The sequence below is a fragment of the Mytilus californianus genome, unplaced genomic scaffold, assembly GCF_021869535.1.
Source record: "Mytilus californianus isolate M0D057914Y unplaced genomic scaffold, xbMytCali1.0.p SCAF_2, whole genome shotgun sequence".
NCBI classification, from domain to species: Eukaryota; Metazoa; Mollusca; class Bivalvia; order Mytilida; family Mytilidae; genus Mytilus; species Mytilus californianus.
In genome coordinates, this window is record NW_026262668.1 from 138,122,391 (window position 1) to 138,141,084 (window position 18,694).

Sequence of the window (18,694 nt, forward strand, 5' to 3'; positions counted from 1 at the left end):
TGAGTTTTTATTTTGTATCACTCCCTCAAAAAAAAAATTACAGGTACGTTATATATATATCATTAATTTTGCCCTACATTTCATTTGTAAAAATTGTTAACAGACAAGTTTTTATTTTGTATCACCTCCCAACAAATGACATCAAGTTACAAAAAAAAACCAAAAACAAACATACCATTAAAAGAAAAACAATTATTGCTGACATCACATTTTTAATATGCTGACAATCTGCAGGAAGAGAGAGATTACCATGCTGAGACACATTATTCATACTGATAACCAACGATTCTATGCCCTTACTCCTAAATGCTGCAATATTGAACGAGAAGCGGCAATCTTTCAATTCCCTGGTTTGACCTAATAGAGGATCAAAGATCTCCCTGTTCCTTAAAGCATGCAAGCTACCACAAGATAACCAGGACTGTCATTGGTTAAAGTGTTTATCTAAGATATCCCTGTTCCTTAAAGCATGTAAGCTACCACAAGATAACCAGGACTGTCATTGGTTAAAGTGTTTATTTAAGATCTCCCTGTTCCTTAAAGCATGCAAGCTACCACAAGATAACCAGAACTGTCATTGGTTAAAGTGTTTATTTAAGATCTCCCTGTTCCTTAAAGCATGCAATCTACCACAAGATAACCAGGACTGTCATTGGTTAAAGTGTTTATCTAAGATCTCCCTGTTCCTTAAAGCATGCAAGCTACCACAAGATAACCAGGACTGTCATTGGTTAAAGTGTTTATCTAAGATCTCCCTGTTCCTTAAAGCATGCAAGCTACCACAAGATAACCAGGACTGTCATTGGTTAAAGTGTTTATTTAAGATCTCCCTGTTCCTTAAAGCATGCAAGCTACCACAAGATAACCAGGACTGTCATTGGTTAAAGTGTTTATCTAAGATCTAGTAGAGAAGAATGTATGGAAGTACTAGATTTTGTAACCTCATTTTGATTACATGTAAAAAAAACATTGTTGGGTAATTTATCAGCTGGAACAAACACAAAAAGCTTTCCAAGAGTAATTAAATTGTTTTTTAGAATTGAAATTTGTTTTAGTAAATCATTTTATAAAAATTTACATTCAAAATGTTTGTGTGAAATAAAAAAAATAATTGCCAAAAAATTTGTAAGGGTTCTGTGGAACCCAGGGTCTTGCCTACTTTTGCTGTTAGTCGCAGGCTCAACAAAAATGGGGAAAAAATTATTTAAAATTTTCCTCTAGACACTATCTTTTGATTGTAAGAAGTTCTGTTCAAGTTTGGTAAAAATCCAAGAAGGTTTATGAATCTAATTAATGTTTTAAAATCTTTAACTGCAGACTGTACGTAATGTTAACTGGAATAAAACTAAGTCCATTTATAAGTTATATACGGAAAAACAGGAAATAAATTTTTACAAAATTTCCTTTTAGATACTAGCTTTTGATCAAAACAATCTTCTGTCCAAGTTTGGTACAAATTCCAGGATAGTTTAAGAAAGTTATTAAAATTTTGAAAGCTTTAACCACAGAGTGAGTGTAATGTTAACTGGCAGAAAAACTAAGTCCATATATGAGTAAAATACGGATAAACAGGATTTTTTTTTTTAACAAAATTTACTTTTGAATACTATCTTATGATCACAAACAAGCTTCTGTCCAAGTGTGGTACAAATCCAGGATAGTTAAAGAAAGTTATTAAAATTTGAAGAACTTTAACCACAGAGTGAATGTTATGTAAAGTGGCAGAAAAACTAAGTCCATATATGAGTAAAATACGGATAAACAGGATTTTTTTGTCGAGCCTTCGACTTTAGTCGAAAAAGCGAGACATAGCGATCCTACATTCCGTCGGCGTCGTCGTCGTTGTCATCGGCGGCGTCAACAAATATTCACTCTGTGGTTCAAGTTTTTGAAATTTTAATAACTTTCTTAAACTATCCTGGATTTCTACCAAACTTGGACAGAAGCTTGTTTATGATCATAAGATAGTATCCAGAAGTAAATTTTGTAAAAATAAAATTCCATTTTTTCCTTATTTTACTTTTAAATGGACTTAGATTTTCTGCCAGGAAACAATACATTCACTCTGTGGTTAAAGTTTTTAAAATTTTAATAACTTTCTTATACTATTTTGGATTTGTACCAAACTTGGACAGAAGCTTGTTTATGATCAAAAGCTAGTATCTAGAAGGAAATTTTGTAAAAAAATAAATCCATTTTTTCAGTATTTTACTTTTAAATGGACTTAGATTTTCTGCCAGGAAACAACACATTCACTCTGTGGTTAAAGTTTTTAAAATTTTAATAACTTTCTTATGCTATTTTGGATTTGTACCAAACTTGGACAGAAGCTTGTTTATGGTCAAATGCTAGTATCTAGAAGGAAATTTTTTTTCTTCTTCCAGTTAACATTACATTCAGTCTGCAGTTAAAGTTTTTAAACATTTATTAGATTCATAAACTATCCTGGATTTTTACCAAACTTGGACAGAAGCTTCTTACAATCAAAAGATAGTATCAAGAGGACTATTTTTATTGATTTACTTCCTCATTTTTGTTGAGCCTGCGATTAACAGAAAAAGTAGGCGAGACACTGGGTTCCGCGGAACCCTTACGAATTTTTTTTTTACAAAATTTACTTCTGGATACTATCCTCTGATCATAAACAAGCTGCAGATGCCAACGGAATGTAGGATCGCTATGTCTCGCTTTTGCGACAAAAGTCGCAGGCTCGACAAAAACCATAAAAGTAGTAAAGAAATTAATTTGCATTTAGGGGCAATAACTCCCATTAAGTCAAATTATCTTTTTGGCTTTGAGTTTTTCTGATGAAAGTAAATACAGAAAAGTGCTTCTGACGCATGAAATTTATAAAGTGTTGTTTTCATTTTTTAATACAAAAAATATATCAAATCGAAACATTACAATCATGATCATGTATGCACTTGTCTGTTTCATGGAGGTTTTGGCCTTTTTCTTGATGTGGAATCTTCTTGTTCAGAGGAGAACTGTAAAAGAAAATATACCCATATAAATAAAATATCCCCTTAATGCAAATGAGGCAGTAAACCAACAAAATAAATTAACTCAAATGGACATCAACAATATTATTCAACATGGTAGAAGACCTACTAATGCTTATCCTGTCTGAGGAACAGACCTAACTACTAAAATTTAAGGACCAAATTCCAATAAATCATGAACTTTCAATCATTCTATACACCAAATAGAATCTGACCTTTCTACGAAATTAGTCTTGAACAATATTCCAATAAAATGAGGGCTAGCAAAGATGAATAAGTTGCTTACCGGTATATAATCTGAGAAATGGACCAAACCATTAAAAAATTTCGTCAGTGATGTTGAAATGCATCAGTCCTGTCAGTTCTGATTGGCAAATTATGACAAAAACCACAAAAAATCAGGAACTACAGAAAATGATATGTAAGCCACAAGGACTGATAAACTTAATATAGATACAACTCTGTAACATTTACCGATAAACCATGAAACTTAGGTTAAGGTCAGATGAACACCTGCTAGAAAGAAATCATTCAACACACCAAATATATTTGATCTATTCCTTATAGTATCTTGGAAGCAGACCTAGCCACAGAAACTTCAGATGAACCCTGCCAGACGGACATGTACATCTTGCACCAAATATAGTTGACTTATTGCTTAAAGTACATGTATATGAGAAACACACCTAACCACTAAAATTTAATAATTAGGGTCTTTTATAGCTTGCTATACAGACAAGGTTTTGCTTATTGTTTAAGGCTGTGTGGTGACCTATAATTGCTTACATCTACTTCATTTGGTCCCTGTTAGATAATGGTCTCATTTGAAATCAAACCAAATCTTCTTATTTTTATATCAATATAAAAATAAAGAGATGTGGTATGATTTCCAATGAGACAATTGTCCACCACAGTTCAAACGAAGTGGATGTAAGCAATTATAAGCAAGGGTATAGCCTTCAACAATGAAAAAACTCATACAGTATAGTCGGCTATAAAAAGGCCCTGGCATGAAAAATTTCAGATGAACCCTGCAAGACAAACATGTACACCTAATATAGTTGACCTTTTGCCTTACCACAGTATCTGAGAAATGGAACATTTGACTTAAAACTTAATGTTGACCAATAAACAATGAAAACGAGGTTAATGTAAAAATAAGGAGGTGTTGAGACAACTCTCCACCAGAGACCAAATGAAGTAGAAATGACCAACTATAGGTCACCATATGGCCTTCAACAATGAGCAAAATCCATACCGCATAGCAAGCTATTAAAGGCCCAGAAATGACAAATGTAAATTAATTCAAAAGAGAAAACTAACTACCATAAAACAAATATGATATACAGCAACAAACTACAACCACTGACTTACAGGCTTACTTGGGACAGGCACATACATAATGTGGCAGGGTTAAATTTGTTAGCAGGTCCCCAACCCTCCCCTAACCTGGGACAGTGGTGCACATCACAACACAAGAACAAACTAAAAACACTAAATGAAAAACAAATATGATAAACAACAACCACCGAATTACAGGCACCTGACTTTGGACAAGCACATATATAATGAGGCAAAATTAAACATGTGTGTGGGCACCCAACCCTCCCCTAACATAAGACAGTGGTGTAAGAGAACAACATGAGAAAACATTATAACCTTATATACATTGAGGTCAGATAAACCCTGTCAGACGGACATGTGCACCTTGCAAGTATTCCATACACCAAATATATTTGACCTACTGCTTAAAAGTTAGTGAGAAACTTACCTAACACAAAAAACTTAATGTTGACTAATGAACCAAGAAAATGAGATATTTTAGTCTGGAAAAACAAAATTAATTAATTTAATAGTTGACTTTGAATTAGCTTAAGTAAATGTGAGTCCTCTTAGATCTGATCTTACTGCCCGTTTACGGGAGGTATTATGGTATACCGGTGTCCATATGTCACTCCATCCATCGTCAACATGTCGGACAATAACTCAAAAATGCTTTAACCAATTTGCATAAAACTTGGTGCATTGTTTATATCTATTGATGTGAGCTCCCTTTTGATTTTTATAAATTTTAGTTTTTACGTTTTCGAGTTATGGAGTTTTATTCATTAAAAAAGGGTGATTTTCAAGTTTTTGGACAATAACTCAAAAATACTTTGAGCAGTTTTCATGGAACTTTGGTGAATTGTTTATATCTTAAGCTCACATATTGATTGTAATAAATTTTAGATTTTACGTTTCCGATTTTATTCATAAAAAAGAGGGGATTTTCCAGATTTCGGACAATAACTCAAAAATGCTTTGAGCAGTTTTCATGAAACTTTAATGAATTGTTTATATCTATTGATGTAAGCTCCCTTTTGATTTTTATAAATTTTAAATTTTAAGTTTCCTAGTTGTGGGATTTTATTCATAAAAAAGTTCTTAGAGCAGTTTTCACGAAACTTTGGTGACTGGTTTATATCTATTAAAATAATATGGGAATTTTTTCTCTGATGGAGAGTTGTCTCATTGGTAATCATACCACATCTTCTTATTTCTATATTTTATCATTATCCCTGGTACTTTCAAACAAAAAAATTATCATACCATGGATACCCTTTTCCTTATTTGTTTGACAGTATGTTCTACAGCTTTTTCTGTGCATGATTTTTCTTTCTTCTTGAATTCCTCTGGAACTAATGCAGGTCCCTGTGTACTTCCTAAAACTACTGCATTTTTCCTCAATTCCATTTCCAGATGATCCCTGTCTGATGCTTTTATTTCTCCATGTTCTGATTTTGCCTTCAATAAATTCAATGTCTGTCGAGGTATAAATTTAGGCATTGCACCACACTTCTTAAAATCCTTGATAATAATTTTCTCTTGTTTTACTCCAGTTTTATCAAAGATTTTATTATACTTTGGATGTGATAAGTTTCCCTGAGAAGGCTGTTTGTTTGAATAAGAAGGATTTTGTTTAATGGCATCACCTTTGAGATCATCGTCGTGTGTTTGAGTTTTCATTTCTTTAGCAACAACATTTTGGGGAATTCTTCCGTCATAATCTGGAGGGAATGGTGCATTAGCAGTCGGAACTCTAGCAAAATCAAATGTTGATTTATTTTGGTTTATTTTTGAATAATTCGGAAAAGACTCTCGTACTGGAGGTGGTGGGATCATCAGAGCTTGTTGACAACATGGTGGAGGCTCTATCACTGGTGGTGGTGGGATCACCAGAGTTTGCTGAGAATATGTTTGATGAAGATTGTAATTTTTCTGAGTAGAAATTAAATGATTTCCATATGAATAAGGTTGACTATTTTGATGTGTTGAATAATTTGTGTTGTTGCCATGGTCACTAGAAAAATTTGTCATATGTGGCATTTTGTTACTAATGCTATCCTGAGTGCTTTCTGTTGACACATGATTTTTGTGAAAGCTGTGGTTGTTTTGAAAACTTGGAAAAGCTGGAATTCTACTTTCAATCCTCTCTGAAACTTTATGTGCTTGTTTACTATCATTCTCAATGTGACCTTCAAATGTCTTCCCTCTTCTAGATTGATCTTTACCTATGAAATGAATAAGAAAGACTACCAATATAATTATCTAAGTAACTGCATTCATAGTAACTTTTTAAATTTGGCAAACAAACAAACTTGATACCTTAGATTAACTGTACAGATTAACAAATAACACTAACTTTCAATATTTATGTTATTTAACTCTAAAAAAACCAACTTGACCTGTTCTGTGTGAGCCAAGGCTCCGTGTTGAAGACCGTACTGTGACCTATAATGGTTTACTTTTATAAATTTTGACTTGGATAGAGAGTAACGTCTCATTGGCACTCATACCACATCTTCTTATATCTATTGTAAATGCTTAATTAAAGTCAGAAAATTTTAAGAAACTATTAATAATAATGGCCTTGACCTTTCACAGTTACATCAATGTTTAGAGTCCTTTCATTTAATAAATAATTCAAGAGACCACAGCCTCTCACAGTATAATAAAGGTTAGCGAACACATAAAACTAAATGTGACTGACAATACAATTCTTACCCAGAATTCTTAGTCTCGCAGCAATTCCTTTGCGTCTATCCTGCAACTTTTCTCTTGTTTCTTCCACACTTTCATATTCAGGAGCATAAGTAACATGGAGTACACCTCCATAAAATGACCAGTTATCTAACTTCTTCTTGGCATGTCTGAAACCCAAAATATACATAAAGTCAATTTGTTTATAAAAAAAAGTAGTTATCAAACTGTTAACAAAGGTTAACAAATGGAGATATGGGTAAAACAAGTAATGAGACAAAGACTGATGTCATCTTACAATGATGGAGACACACCCAGAGAGTATAGCGGGTAAAACAATAAATGAGACAAAGACTGATGTCATCTTACAATGATGGAGACACACCCAGAGAGTATAGCGGGTAAAACAATCAATGAGACAAAGACTGATGTCATCTTACAATGATGGACACACACCCAGAGAGTATGGCGGGTAAAACAATAAATGAGACAAAGACTGATGTCATCTTACAATGATGGACACACACCCAGAGAGTATAGCGGGTAAAACAATTAATGAGACAAAGACTGATATCATCTTACAATGATGGAGACACACCAAGAGAGTAAAGCGGGTAAAACAATAAATGAGACAAAGACTGATGTCATCTTACAATGATGGACACACACCCAGAGAGTATAGCGGGTAAAACAATAAATGAGACAAAGACTGATGTCATCTTACAATGATGGACACACACCCAGAGAGTATAGCGGGTAAAACAATCAATGAGACAAAGACTGATGTCATCTTACAATGATGGACACACACCCAGAGAGTATGGCGGGTAAAACAATAAATGAGACAAAGACTGATGTCATCTTACAATGATGGACACACACCCAGAGAGTATAGCGGGTAAAACAATTAATGAGACAAAGACTGATGTCATCTTACAATGATGGACACACACCCAGAGAGTATGGCGGGTAAAACAATTAATGAGACAAAGACTGATGTCATCTTACAATGATGGAGACACACCCAGAGAGTATGGCGGGTAAAACAATAAATGAGACAAAGACTGATGTCATCTTACAATGATGGACACACACCCAGAGAGTATAGCGGGTAAAACAATAAATGAGACAAAGACTGATGTCATCTTACAATGATGGAGACACACCCAGAGAGTATGGCGGGTAAAACAATAAATGAGACAAAGACTGATGTCATCTTACAATGATGGACACACACCCAGAGAGTATAGCGGGTAAAACAATAAATGAGACAAAGACTGATGTCATCTTACAATGATGGACACACACCCAGAGAGTATGGCGGGTAAAACAATAAATGAGACAAAGACTGATGTCATCTTACAATGATGGAGACACACCCAGAGAGTATAGCGCCGGGTAAAACAATCAATGAGACAAAGACTGATGTCATCTTACAATGATGGACACACACCCAGAGAGTATGGCGGGTAAAACAATCAATGAGACAAAGACTGATGTCATCTTACAATGATGGACACACACCCAGAGAGTATGGCGGGTAAAACAATAAATGAGACAAAGACTGATGTCATCTTACAATGATGGACACACACCCAGAGAGTATGGCGGGTAAAACAATAAATGAGACAAAGACTGATGTCATCTTACAATGATGGACACACACCCAGAGAGTATAGCGGGTAAAACAATAAATGAGACAAAGACTGATGTCATCTTACAATGATGGACACACACCCAGAGAGTATAGCGGGTAAAACAATCAATGAGACAAAGACTGATGTCATCTTACAATGATGGAGACACACCCAGAGAGTATAGCGCCGGGTAAAACAATCAATGAGACAAAGACTGATGTCATCTTACAATGATGGACACACACCCAGAGAGTATGGCGGGTAAAACAATCAATGAGACAAAGACTGATGTCATCTTACAATGATGGACACACACCCAGAGAGTATGGCGGGTAAAACAATAAATGAGACAAAGACTGATGTCATCTTACAATGATGGACACACACCCAGAGAGTATGGCGGGTAAAACAATAAATGAGACAAAGACTGATGTCATCTTACAATGATGGAGACACACCCAGAGAGTATAGCGGGTAAAACAATAAATGAGACAAAGACTGATGTCATCTTACAATGATGGAGACACACCCAGAGAGTATGGCGGGTAAAACAATCAATGAGACAAAGACTGATGTCATCTTACAATGATGGACACACACCCAGAGAGTATGGCGGGTAAAACAATAAATGAGACAAAGACTGATGTCATCTTACAATGATGGACACACACCCAGAGAGTATAGCGGGTAAAACAATAAATGAGACAAAGACTGATGTCATCTTACAATGATGGACACACACCCAGAGAGTATAGCGCCGGGTAAAACAATCAATGAGACAAAGACTGATGTCATCTTACAATGATGGAGACACACCCAGAGAGTATAGCGGGTAAAACAATAAATGAGACAAAGACTGATGTCATCTTACAATGATGGAGACACACCCAGAGAGTATAGCGGGTAAAACAATAAATGAGACAAAGACTGATGTCATCTTACAATGATGGAGACACACCCAGAGAGTATGGCGGGTAAAACAATCAATGAGACAAAGACTGATGTCATCTTACAATGATGGACACACACCCAGAGAGTATGGCGGGTAAAACAATAAATGAGACAAAGACTGATGTCATCTTACAATGATGGACACACACCCAGAGAGTATAGCGGGTAAAACAATAAATGAGACAAAGACTGATGTCATCTTACAATGATGGACACACACCCAGAGAGTATAGCGCCGGGTAAAACAATCAATGAGACAAAGACTGATGTCATCTTACAATGATGGAGACACACCCAGAGAGTATAGCGGGTAAAACAATAAATGAGACAAAGACTGATGTCATCTTACAATGATGGAGACACACCCAGAGAGTATAGCGCCGGGTAAAACAATCAATGAGACAAAGACTGATGTCATCTTACAATGATGGAGACACACCCAGAGAGTATAGCGCCGGGTAAAACAATCAATGAGACAAAGACTGATGTCATCTTACAATGATGGACACACACCCAGAGAGTATAGCGGGTAAAACAATCAATGAGACAAAGACTGATGTCATCTTACAATGATGGAGACACACCCAGAGAGTATAGCGCCGGGTAAAACAATCAATGAGACAAAGACTGATGTCATCTTACAATGATGGAGACACACCCAGAGAGTATGGCGGGTAAAACAATAAATGAGACAAAGACTGATGTCATCTTACAATGATGGAGACACACCCAGAGAGTATAGCGGGTAAAACAATCAATGAGACAAAGACTGATGTCATCTTACAATGATGGAGACACACCCAGAGAGTATAGCGCCGGGTAAAACAATCAATGAGACAAAGACTGATGTCATCTTACAATGATGGAGACACACCCAGAGAGTATGGCGGGTAAAACAATCAATGAGACAAAGACTGATGTCATCTTACAATGATGGAGACACACCCAGAGAGTATGGCGGGTAAAACAATAAATGAGACAAAGACTGATGTCATCTTACAATGATGGACACACACCCAGAGAGTATGGCGGGTAAAACAATAAATGAGACAAAGACTGATGTCATCTTACAATGATGGACACACACCCAGAGAGTATAGCGGGTAAAACAATAAATGAGACAAAGACTGATGTCATCTTACAATGATGGACACACACCCAGAGAGTATAGCGGGTAAAACAATCAATGAGACAAAGACTGATGTCATCTTACAATGATGGACACACACCCAGAGAGTATGGCGGGTAAAACAATCAATGAGACAAAGACTGATGTCATCTTACAATGATGGAGACACACCCAGAGAGTATGGCGGGTAAAACAATAAATGAGACAAAGACTGATGTCATCTTACAATGATGGACACACACCCAGAGAGTATAGCGGGTAAAACAATAAATGAGACAAAGACTGATGTCATCTTACAATGATGGACACACACCCAGAGAGTATAGCGGGTAAAACAATCAATGAGACAAAGACTGATGTCATCTTACAATGATGGAGACACACCCAGAGAGTATGGCGGGTAAAACAATAAATGAGACAAAGACTGATGTCATCTTACAATGATGGAGACACACCCAGAGAGTATAGCGCCGGGTAAAACAATAAATGAGACAAAGACTGATGTCATCTTACAATGATGGACACACACCCAGAGAGTATGGCGGGTAAAATAATCAATGAGACAAAGACTGATGTCATCTTACAATGATGGAGACACACCCAGAGAGTATGGCGGGTAAAACAATCAATGAGACAAAGACTGATGTCATCTTACAATGATGGACACACACCCAGAGAGTATGGCGGGTAAAACAATAAATGAGACAAAGACTGATGTCATCTTTCAATGATGGACACACACCCAGAGAGTATGGCGGGTAAAACAATCAATGAGACAAAGACTGATGTCATCTTACAATGATGGACACACACCCAGAGAGTATAGCGGGTAAAACAATAAATGAGACAAAGACTGATGTCATCTTACAATGATGGACACACACCCAGAGAGTATGGCGGGTAAAACAATTAATGAGACAAAGACTGATGTCATCTTACAATGATGGACACACACCCAGAGAGTATAGCGGGTAAAACAATCAATGAGACAAAGACTGATGTCATCTTTCAATGATGGACACACACCCAGAGAGTATAGCGGGTAAAACAATCAATGAGACAATGACTGATGTCATCTTACAATGATGGACACACACCCAGAGAGTATGGCAAGTTGTGCATGAATTCAATAAAGACATCCAAACATCTATAGATCTTTACAATGATGGACACACACCAAGAGAGTATGGCAAGTTGTGCATGAATTCAATAAAGACATCCAAACATCTATAGATCTTTACAATGATGGACACACACCAAGAGAGTATGGCAAGTTGTGCATGAATTCAATAAAGACATCCAAACATCTATAGATCTTTACAATGATGGACACACACCAAGAGAGTATGGCAAGTTGTGCATGAATTCAATAAAGACATCCAAACATCTATAGATCTTTACAATGATGGACACACACCAAGAGAGTATGGCAAGTTGTGCATGAATTCAATAAAGACATCCAAACATCTATAGATCTTTACAATGATGGACACACACCAAGAGAGTATGGCAAGTTGTGCATGAATTCAATAAAGACATCCAAACATCTATAGATCTTTACAATGATGGACACACACCAAGAGAGTATGGCAAGTTGTGCATGAATTCAATAAAAACATCCAAACATCTAACATATACATCATATAGATCTTTACAATGATGGACACACACCCAGAGAGTATGGCAAGTTGTCCATGAAGTCAATAAAGACATCCAGACATCTATCATATACATCATATAGATCTTTACAATGATGGAGACACACCAAGAGAGTATGGCAAGTTGTCCATGAAGTCAATAAAGACATCCAGACATCTATCATATACATCATATAGATCTTTACAATGATGGACACACACCCAGAGAGTATGGCAAGTTGTGCATGAATTCAATAAAGACATCCAAACATCTATAGATCTTTACAATGATGGACACACACCAAGAGAGTATGGCAAGTTGTGCATGAATTCAATAAAGACATCCAAACATCTATAGATCTTTACAATGATGGACACACACCAAGATTGTATGGCAAGTTGTGCATGAATTCAATAAAGACATCCAAACATCTATAGATCTTTACAATGATGGACACACACCAAGAGAGTATGGCAAGTTGTGCATGAATTCAATAAAGACATCCAAACATCTATAGATCTTTACAATGATGGACACACACCAAGAGAGTATGGCAAGTTGTGCATGAATTCAATAAAGACATCCAAACATCTAACATATACATCATATAGATCTTTACAATGATGGACACACACCCAGAGAGTATGGCAAGTTGTCCATGAAGTCAATAAAGACATCCAGACATCTATCATATACATCATATAGATCTTTACAATGATGGAGACACACCAAGAGAGTATGGCAAGTTGTCCATGAAGTCAATAAAGACATCCAGACATCTATCATATACATCATATAGATCTTTACAATGATGGAGACACACCAAGAGAGTATGGCAAGTTGTCCATGAAGTCAATAAAGACATCCAGACATCTATCATATACATCATATAGATCTTTACAATGATGGAGACACACCCAGAGAGTATGGCAAGTTGTGCATGAAGTCAATAAAGACAACCAGACATCTAACATATACGTCATATAGATCTTTACAATGATGGACACACACCAAGAGAGTATGGCAAAATGTGCATGAATTCAATAAAGACATCCAAACATCTAACATATACATCATATAGATCTTTACAATGATGGACACACACCCAGAGAGTATGGCAAGTTGTGTATGAAGTCAATAAAGACAACCAGACATCTAACATATACATCACATAGATCTTTACAATGATTTTGTTTCTCTTGAACACTTTTCCTTGTATGATTTACTATTAGGTGGTTTTGCTCATTGTTGAATGATGTATGATGACCACATAGTTGTCCACATCTTTGTCTTTTGGTCTTGGTGAATATTTGTCTCATTAAAATCTTACCACACCTCCTTATTTTTATATAATTGTACATTTTATATACAGCCCTATAAATATTTATTTATTTTCAGTCAACTACCTTTACATGTATATAATTCTACAGTCAAGAGAGCAATGCAATAATCATTATACTTCAACAAATATTTGTCAAGCTAGTCCTCTGGTAAGTTCAACCAGTATATCACAAGACTAGCCCTTATGTAAAAGGGAGATAATGATGTCTAAACATGCTAAATAATCTAAAACTGACCCTTTTATAATAATGATTGGATCGAAATATGATGGTAATTTTTCATGGGTAGCTTTCTCAATTGTATTAAAACACTGGATTCTTAATTTAGTATTGTTCTTCTATAATATGTTTTAAATAACCTTGCTGACTGTATTCTTTTGTACTTTACCAAAACTACATCAGTAAATTTGTCAACAGTTGGAAATTCATCCAATAATCGATACTCTTCAACAGCACCATGAACTGCACAAAGCTTAATTAATTCTTGTGTAGTACCCAAAGCTGGTACATCCTGAAACATCAAGTACTGTGACTCTTGGTTTACTGTATATACCTATAAAATAATAATAATACCATCTTTTTATTTATCGTTTGCATAATATCCAATAAATTTGTTTGTTTTACACTCATGCACCTAATATTATTATATACAATGTGCAAATGTTTATACTCATATTGTATTATGGAGAAGACTTCACAAGTATGATTTAGTTGTGTCTCATCCATTTTGCTTAGATAAAGCAAATAAAATATGTTTAAACAAACCTACAAAATATACATTCTAAAAGTGTTAATGAAATTATCATGACAGGGTTTAAGGTATAAAACCACTAATTCATAGCCCTATTGCTTTCTATGTTAAATTCTACAATTTCAAGCATTAATGGCTACTTTGTCTTAAGTTCAAATAAAGTAGCAGTTATTTCATGTCAAAACTATACCTTATCCTGACTTGTGCTGAAAAATTCAACATACCTATAATTGCATATTAGAGCGAACTGGTTCCCGGAAGTTTGATAGTACAAAAACAAGTACTTCTGATCTGAACAACAGGGTAAATGTGCCCTCCTATTAAAATTGTATATACTTCTTTATTATTCAAAAGAAACTTTCAACAAGGGTTCTACAGTGATCCCAAGTCCCCAAGCTTTCATTTGATACCAAAACTACCCAAATATTCCACCTATTGACAAAGATACAGCTATGCGTAGGAACTATTTTGTTTAAAATATGTACTACTTTCTTGTATGTTCTTTCCGACCGGGCCTGAATTAGTGGTTCTATACCTTAAAGGGACATGTACATGCTAAAAAAATTAAAGAATATTCTTCAAACCATAGTTTCCATTCCTTGTGTTAAGTAAAGGTGTATAGGTATAAAATATTTTTACAGAGACAAGTGCCTTTGAAAAAACTTTTATAGGACAAAATAACATGAAACCATATATGCATACTTTTTTCAAACTATTTTGACGCACATTTGGTAACACTATTACTTGCTTTTAAAATAGTAATTGTTAAATTAACAAATTGCATTTACGTACTGGTTATGTAAATTATTGATTTTATTGTTTTTGATAATTTTCAAAATGAGTAGTAAATTTTTTATACCAAAATTCATCATGTTTATTGAATACATTACAAATTTGCAACTTAATTTTTCATTCATATAGTGTTTCTTTTCAACTAGCTATTGTTAAATAAGTTTTAAGATAAAAATTTGTACTGGGCTTAAACCATAGATCCAACTGGCCTTTTTAAAGCTGTCTATATAGTAAGGTAATGACACTATCTACTCAAATACTCTTGTATATAGATAGACTTGTCTGTTATCTACTCTAAGTCTCTTATATATAATGGAATTCTATGCGACTGTCATATAAGTGAGAGGTTTAGCTAGCTATAAAACCAGGTTTAATCCACCATTTTCTACATAAGGAAATGCCTGTACCAAGTCAGGAATACGACAGTTGTTTTCCATTCATTAGATGTGTTTGAGCTTTTGATTTTGCCATTTTATAAAGGACTTTCCCTTTTGAATTTCCCTTGGAGTTCAGTATTTTTATTATTTTACTTATTTTTTTATATATTGATTTGTCTCTTATATATTGTCTTGTCTGTTATAAATATGAAAAAGAAATAACATTCTTCTGTATTCCATTTTGATGCATCTATACATATTATTTTACTTTATACTTAGAATGGCAATTTGAATCCCACTTTACAAACTTGTTGTTATCTACCTTAACATGATTTTTTATCTTATAAACTATATATTTATACCGGTATATGAAAACTTAATAGTTTTAAGGGATCACCTGAACTTGGCGGTCACAATACTGGTATACAATACCGGAATAAAATTTTATTCCACTATTGTATTCATGTATTGTTGTTTTTTTATTTTGTATAGTGTATAAATCATTAAGATATTGAGATATGTGCTGACATGACTTTTTGACATATATAAGTCAGATATAAATAAACAAAGTTGAATAAAAAATATACAGTTTATTTCAAATGATAAAAACATTCATAATATTATATTTTTAAAAAAGTTATGTTTGTAGTTTGCACTATTGTATTCATTGTCTTTTGAAAAAGTAGGTAACACTAATACAAATATTATTTAACTAAATTATACATTAAAATGGTCAATTGCCATTAATATCAATTTTAGTTCTTCTATGGTTTTTGTTCCCATCTGTCCACCTTGTTCCTTCAGAAGGTTAAGTGTATCTGTATATTCCCCAATCTTGTTATGAAGGGTCTTCTTGTCCTGTTTCGTGATGTATTTCAGTAACTGCTGGATTGAAATTGCTGTTGCTGCAGCTGGATCATCTGATACTGTAAAATTGAGAATGGAAATGGGGAATGTGTCAAAGAGACAACAACCCAACCAAAGAGCATAAAACAGCCGATGGCCACCAATGGGTCTTCAATACAGCGAGAAAATTCCACACACGGAGGCGGGCTTCAGCTGGCCCCTAAACAAAAATGTGTACTAGTTCAATGAAAATGGACGTCACACTAAACTCCAAAACATATAAATGAACTAAAATTAAAAAACATACAAGACTAACAAAGGCCAGAGGCTCCCGCAAAAATGCGGCAGTATTAGACATGTTTTGTGAGATCTCAACACTCCCCTATACCTCTAGCCAATGTAGAATAAACAAACACACAGCAATACGCACAGTAAAACTCAGTTTAAAAGAAGTTCGATGTCAGAATAGGTAACAAAAGAAACTAAGCAAAATGACAATGATACATAAATTAACAAAGGACTACTAGCAGTTACTGACATGCCTGCTCCAGACCTCAATTAAACTGATTGACAGATTATGTCTTCATCATATCAAAATCAAGCACAATCCCTCCTGTTAGGTTTTTTTTTAGTATCATATCATCATAAAATATATGAGAAGAACATAACCCATATCATGCCAACAACTGGTTTTAGAATAAATGTGTTTATTTCCGATGCAAAGACCGTATGAGTGAATCAATATTAATACCAAAATATGCCATCTTTAATGACAACAGTATTGTAACTACATTTGTATATCCCTTCTGAATAAGTCTGTTTGACGGTTTGGTTAGCTTTTGAGGTGAATGTTGACATTTTTGTGCTTTGTATAGAATATTACCATAAAAGATTGGATGAGAAATGCCTGAACGTATAAGATGTCGGCATGTTGATTTATATTTACGAATAATGTCCTTGTACCGATGATAAAATTTAGTAAATGTTTTGACTAGTTTGTGATATCGAAAACCCTGATGTAATAATTTTTCAGTAATACAGAGGTTTCTTTCGTTAAAATCAAATACGTTGTTACATACACAAGCGAATCAAACAAGTTGAGATTAAACACCACAAGATGGTGACAAGGGAACGTCACCATCTAAAAATGGATAATTGTGTCTGTCTGCTCTTCATTGTTTTTCTCCTTTGCTAGTCTCTTTCTATAAGATCTAGAGTATTCTGTTTCATCAGACTTTTTTTTTTTCTTTTCATCATGTTCATGGAATGACCTGATGTGGCATTTGAAGTTACCTGTACTTGAACAGCTCTTTTGACATCATATGATGGTGAATGATGTCGCCATAATTAACAAGCTACAATGTATATCTTTAGCTTTAGTTGTGCTCTTTATCTTTCTAGTTTCAATATCTTAGACAAATTGCTTTGCCCAAGTTAGGGGCATATTCTTCTCTTGACAGGTCTAGGTTTATACTAGTCCTACAGTATTTCTATAAACCTTGCTGATACACAATAACCAAGCTTTATCTATGAACAAAATCACAATTTTTCTCTCAAAAAACACAATTATCGATATATAACATAATCAAATAATACTGTTGCTAATAACAATAACTGCCTTAAACTGGTATACACTCATATTCCAGTATTGTAGTATTTTTGAGGGGAAAAACACAAGTTCAGGTGATCCGTTTTAAGTTCTCCAAAGCCAAATATAGTGGATCAGAGACTCAGGTCACAGGGTTCCAACTTTTAATGCAGACATGGATAAAGAGTGTCAAACATCATGAACATGTAAAAAATAAAACACTTTTCCCTAAAGGACAAAAATAAAAACTCCTCTTTTCACACTATCTTACTTTTACAGCTTTAGGGTTTCTTCCTTCTCTATATAATGGTCGAGTTGCACACAGGTTTAGACGAATGTGGTGAGTAGGGACTGTAGGAATATTTGTTGATTTTCCATCCATGGGAGCTGACATTTTGAATTGTACTAAACATCAATATCAACGTAAAAACCCACCAATCAGGGGATCAAATTGAATAGATACATTTAACTAAAAATCAGTTTAAAACTTGCATTGTGAATAAAACTTATTCAGTCATAATACTTCATTTAAAATATTTGAAACACTGTTTCATTTAAATGATTTTTTTAAAAATCACACATTTTGATTCCATCATTGAACAATCTCGATGTTGATACATGTA

At 34.6% G+C, this 18,694-nt stretch overlaps 1 protein-coding gene across 1 annotated transcript; it reads right to left on the reverse strand.

Annotated features, from left to right (window-relative positions):
• Positions 1–2,768: 2,768 nt before the first annotated feature.
• On the reverse strand, positions 2,769–18,499 carry LOC127731200 (uncharacterized). Its single transcript, XM_052240152.1, has 5 exons — positions 18,343–18,499; positions 14,077–14,270; positions 7,047–7,192; positions 5,592–6,553; positions 2,769–2,987 (listed from the first exon to the last, which is right to left on the reverse strand). The coding sequence occupies exons 1-5, from the start codon at positions 18,463–18,465 to the stop codon at positions 2,934–2,936; spliced, it is 1,479 nt and encodes a 492-aa protein (XP_052096112.1). The 5' UTR covers positions 18,466–18,499; the 3' UTR covers positions 2,769–2,933.
• Between the last annotated feature and the right edge of the window lie 195 nt (positions 18,500–18,694).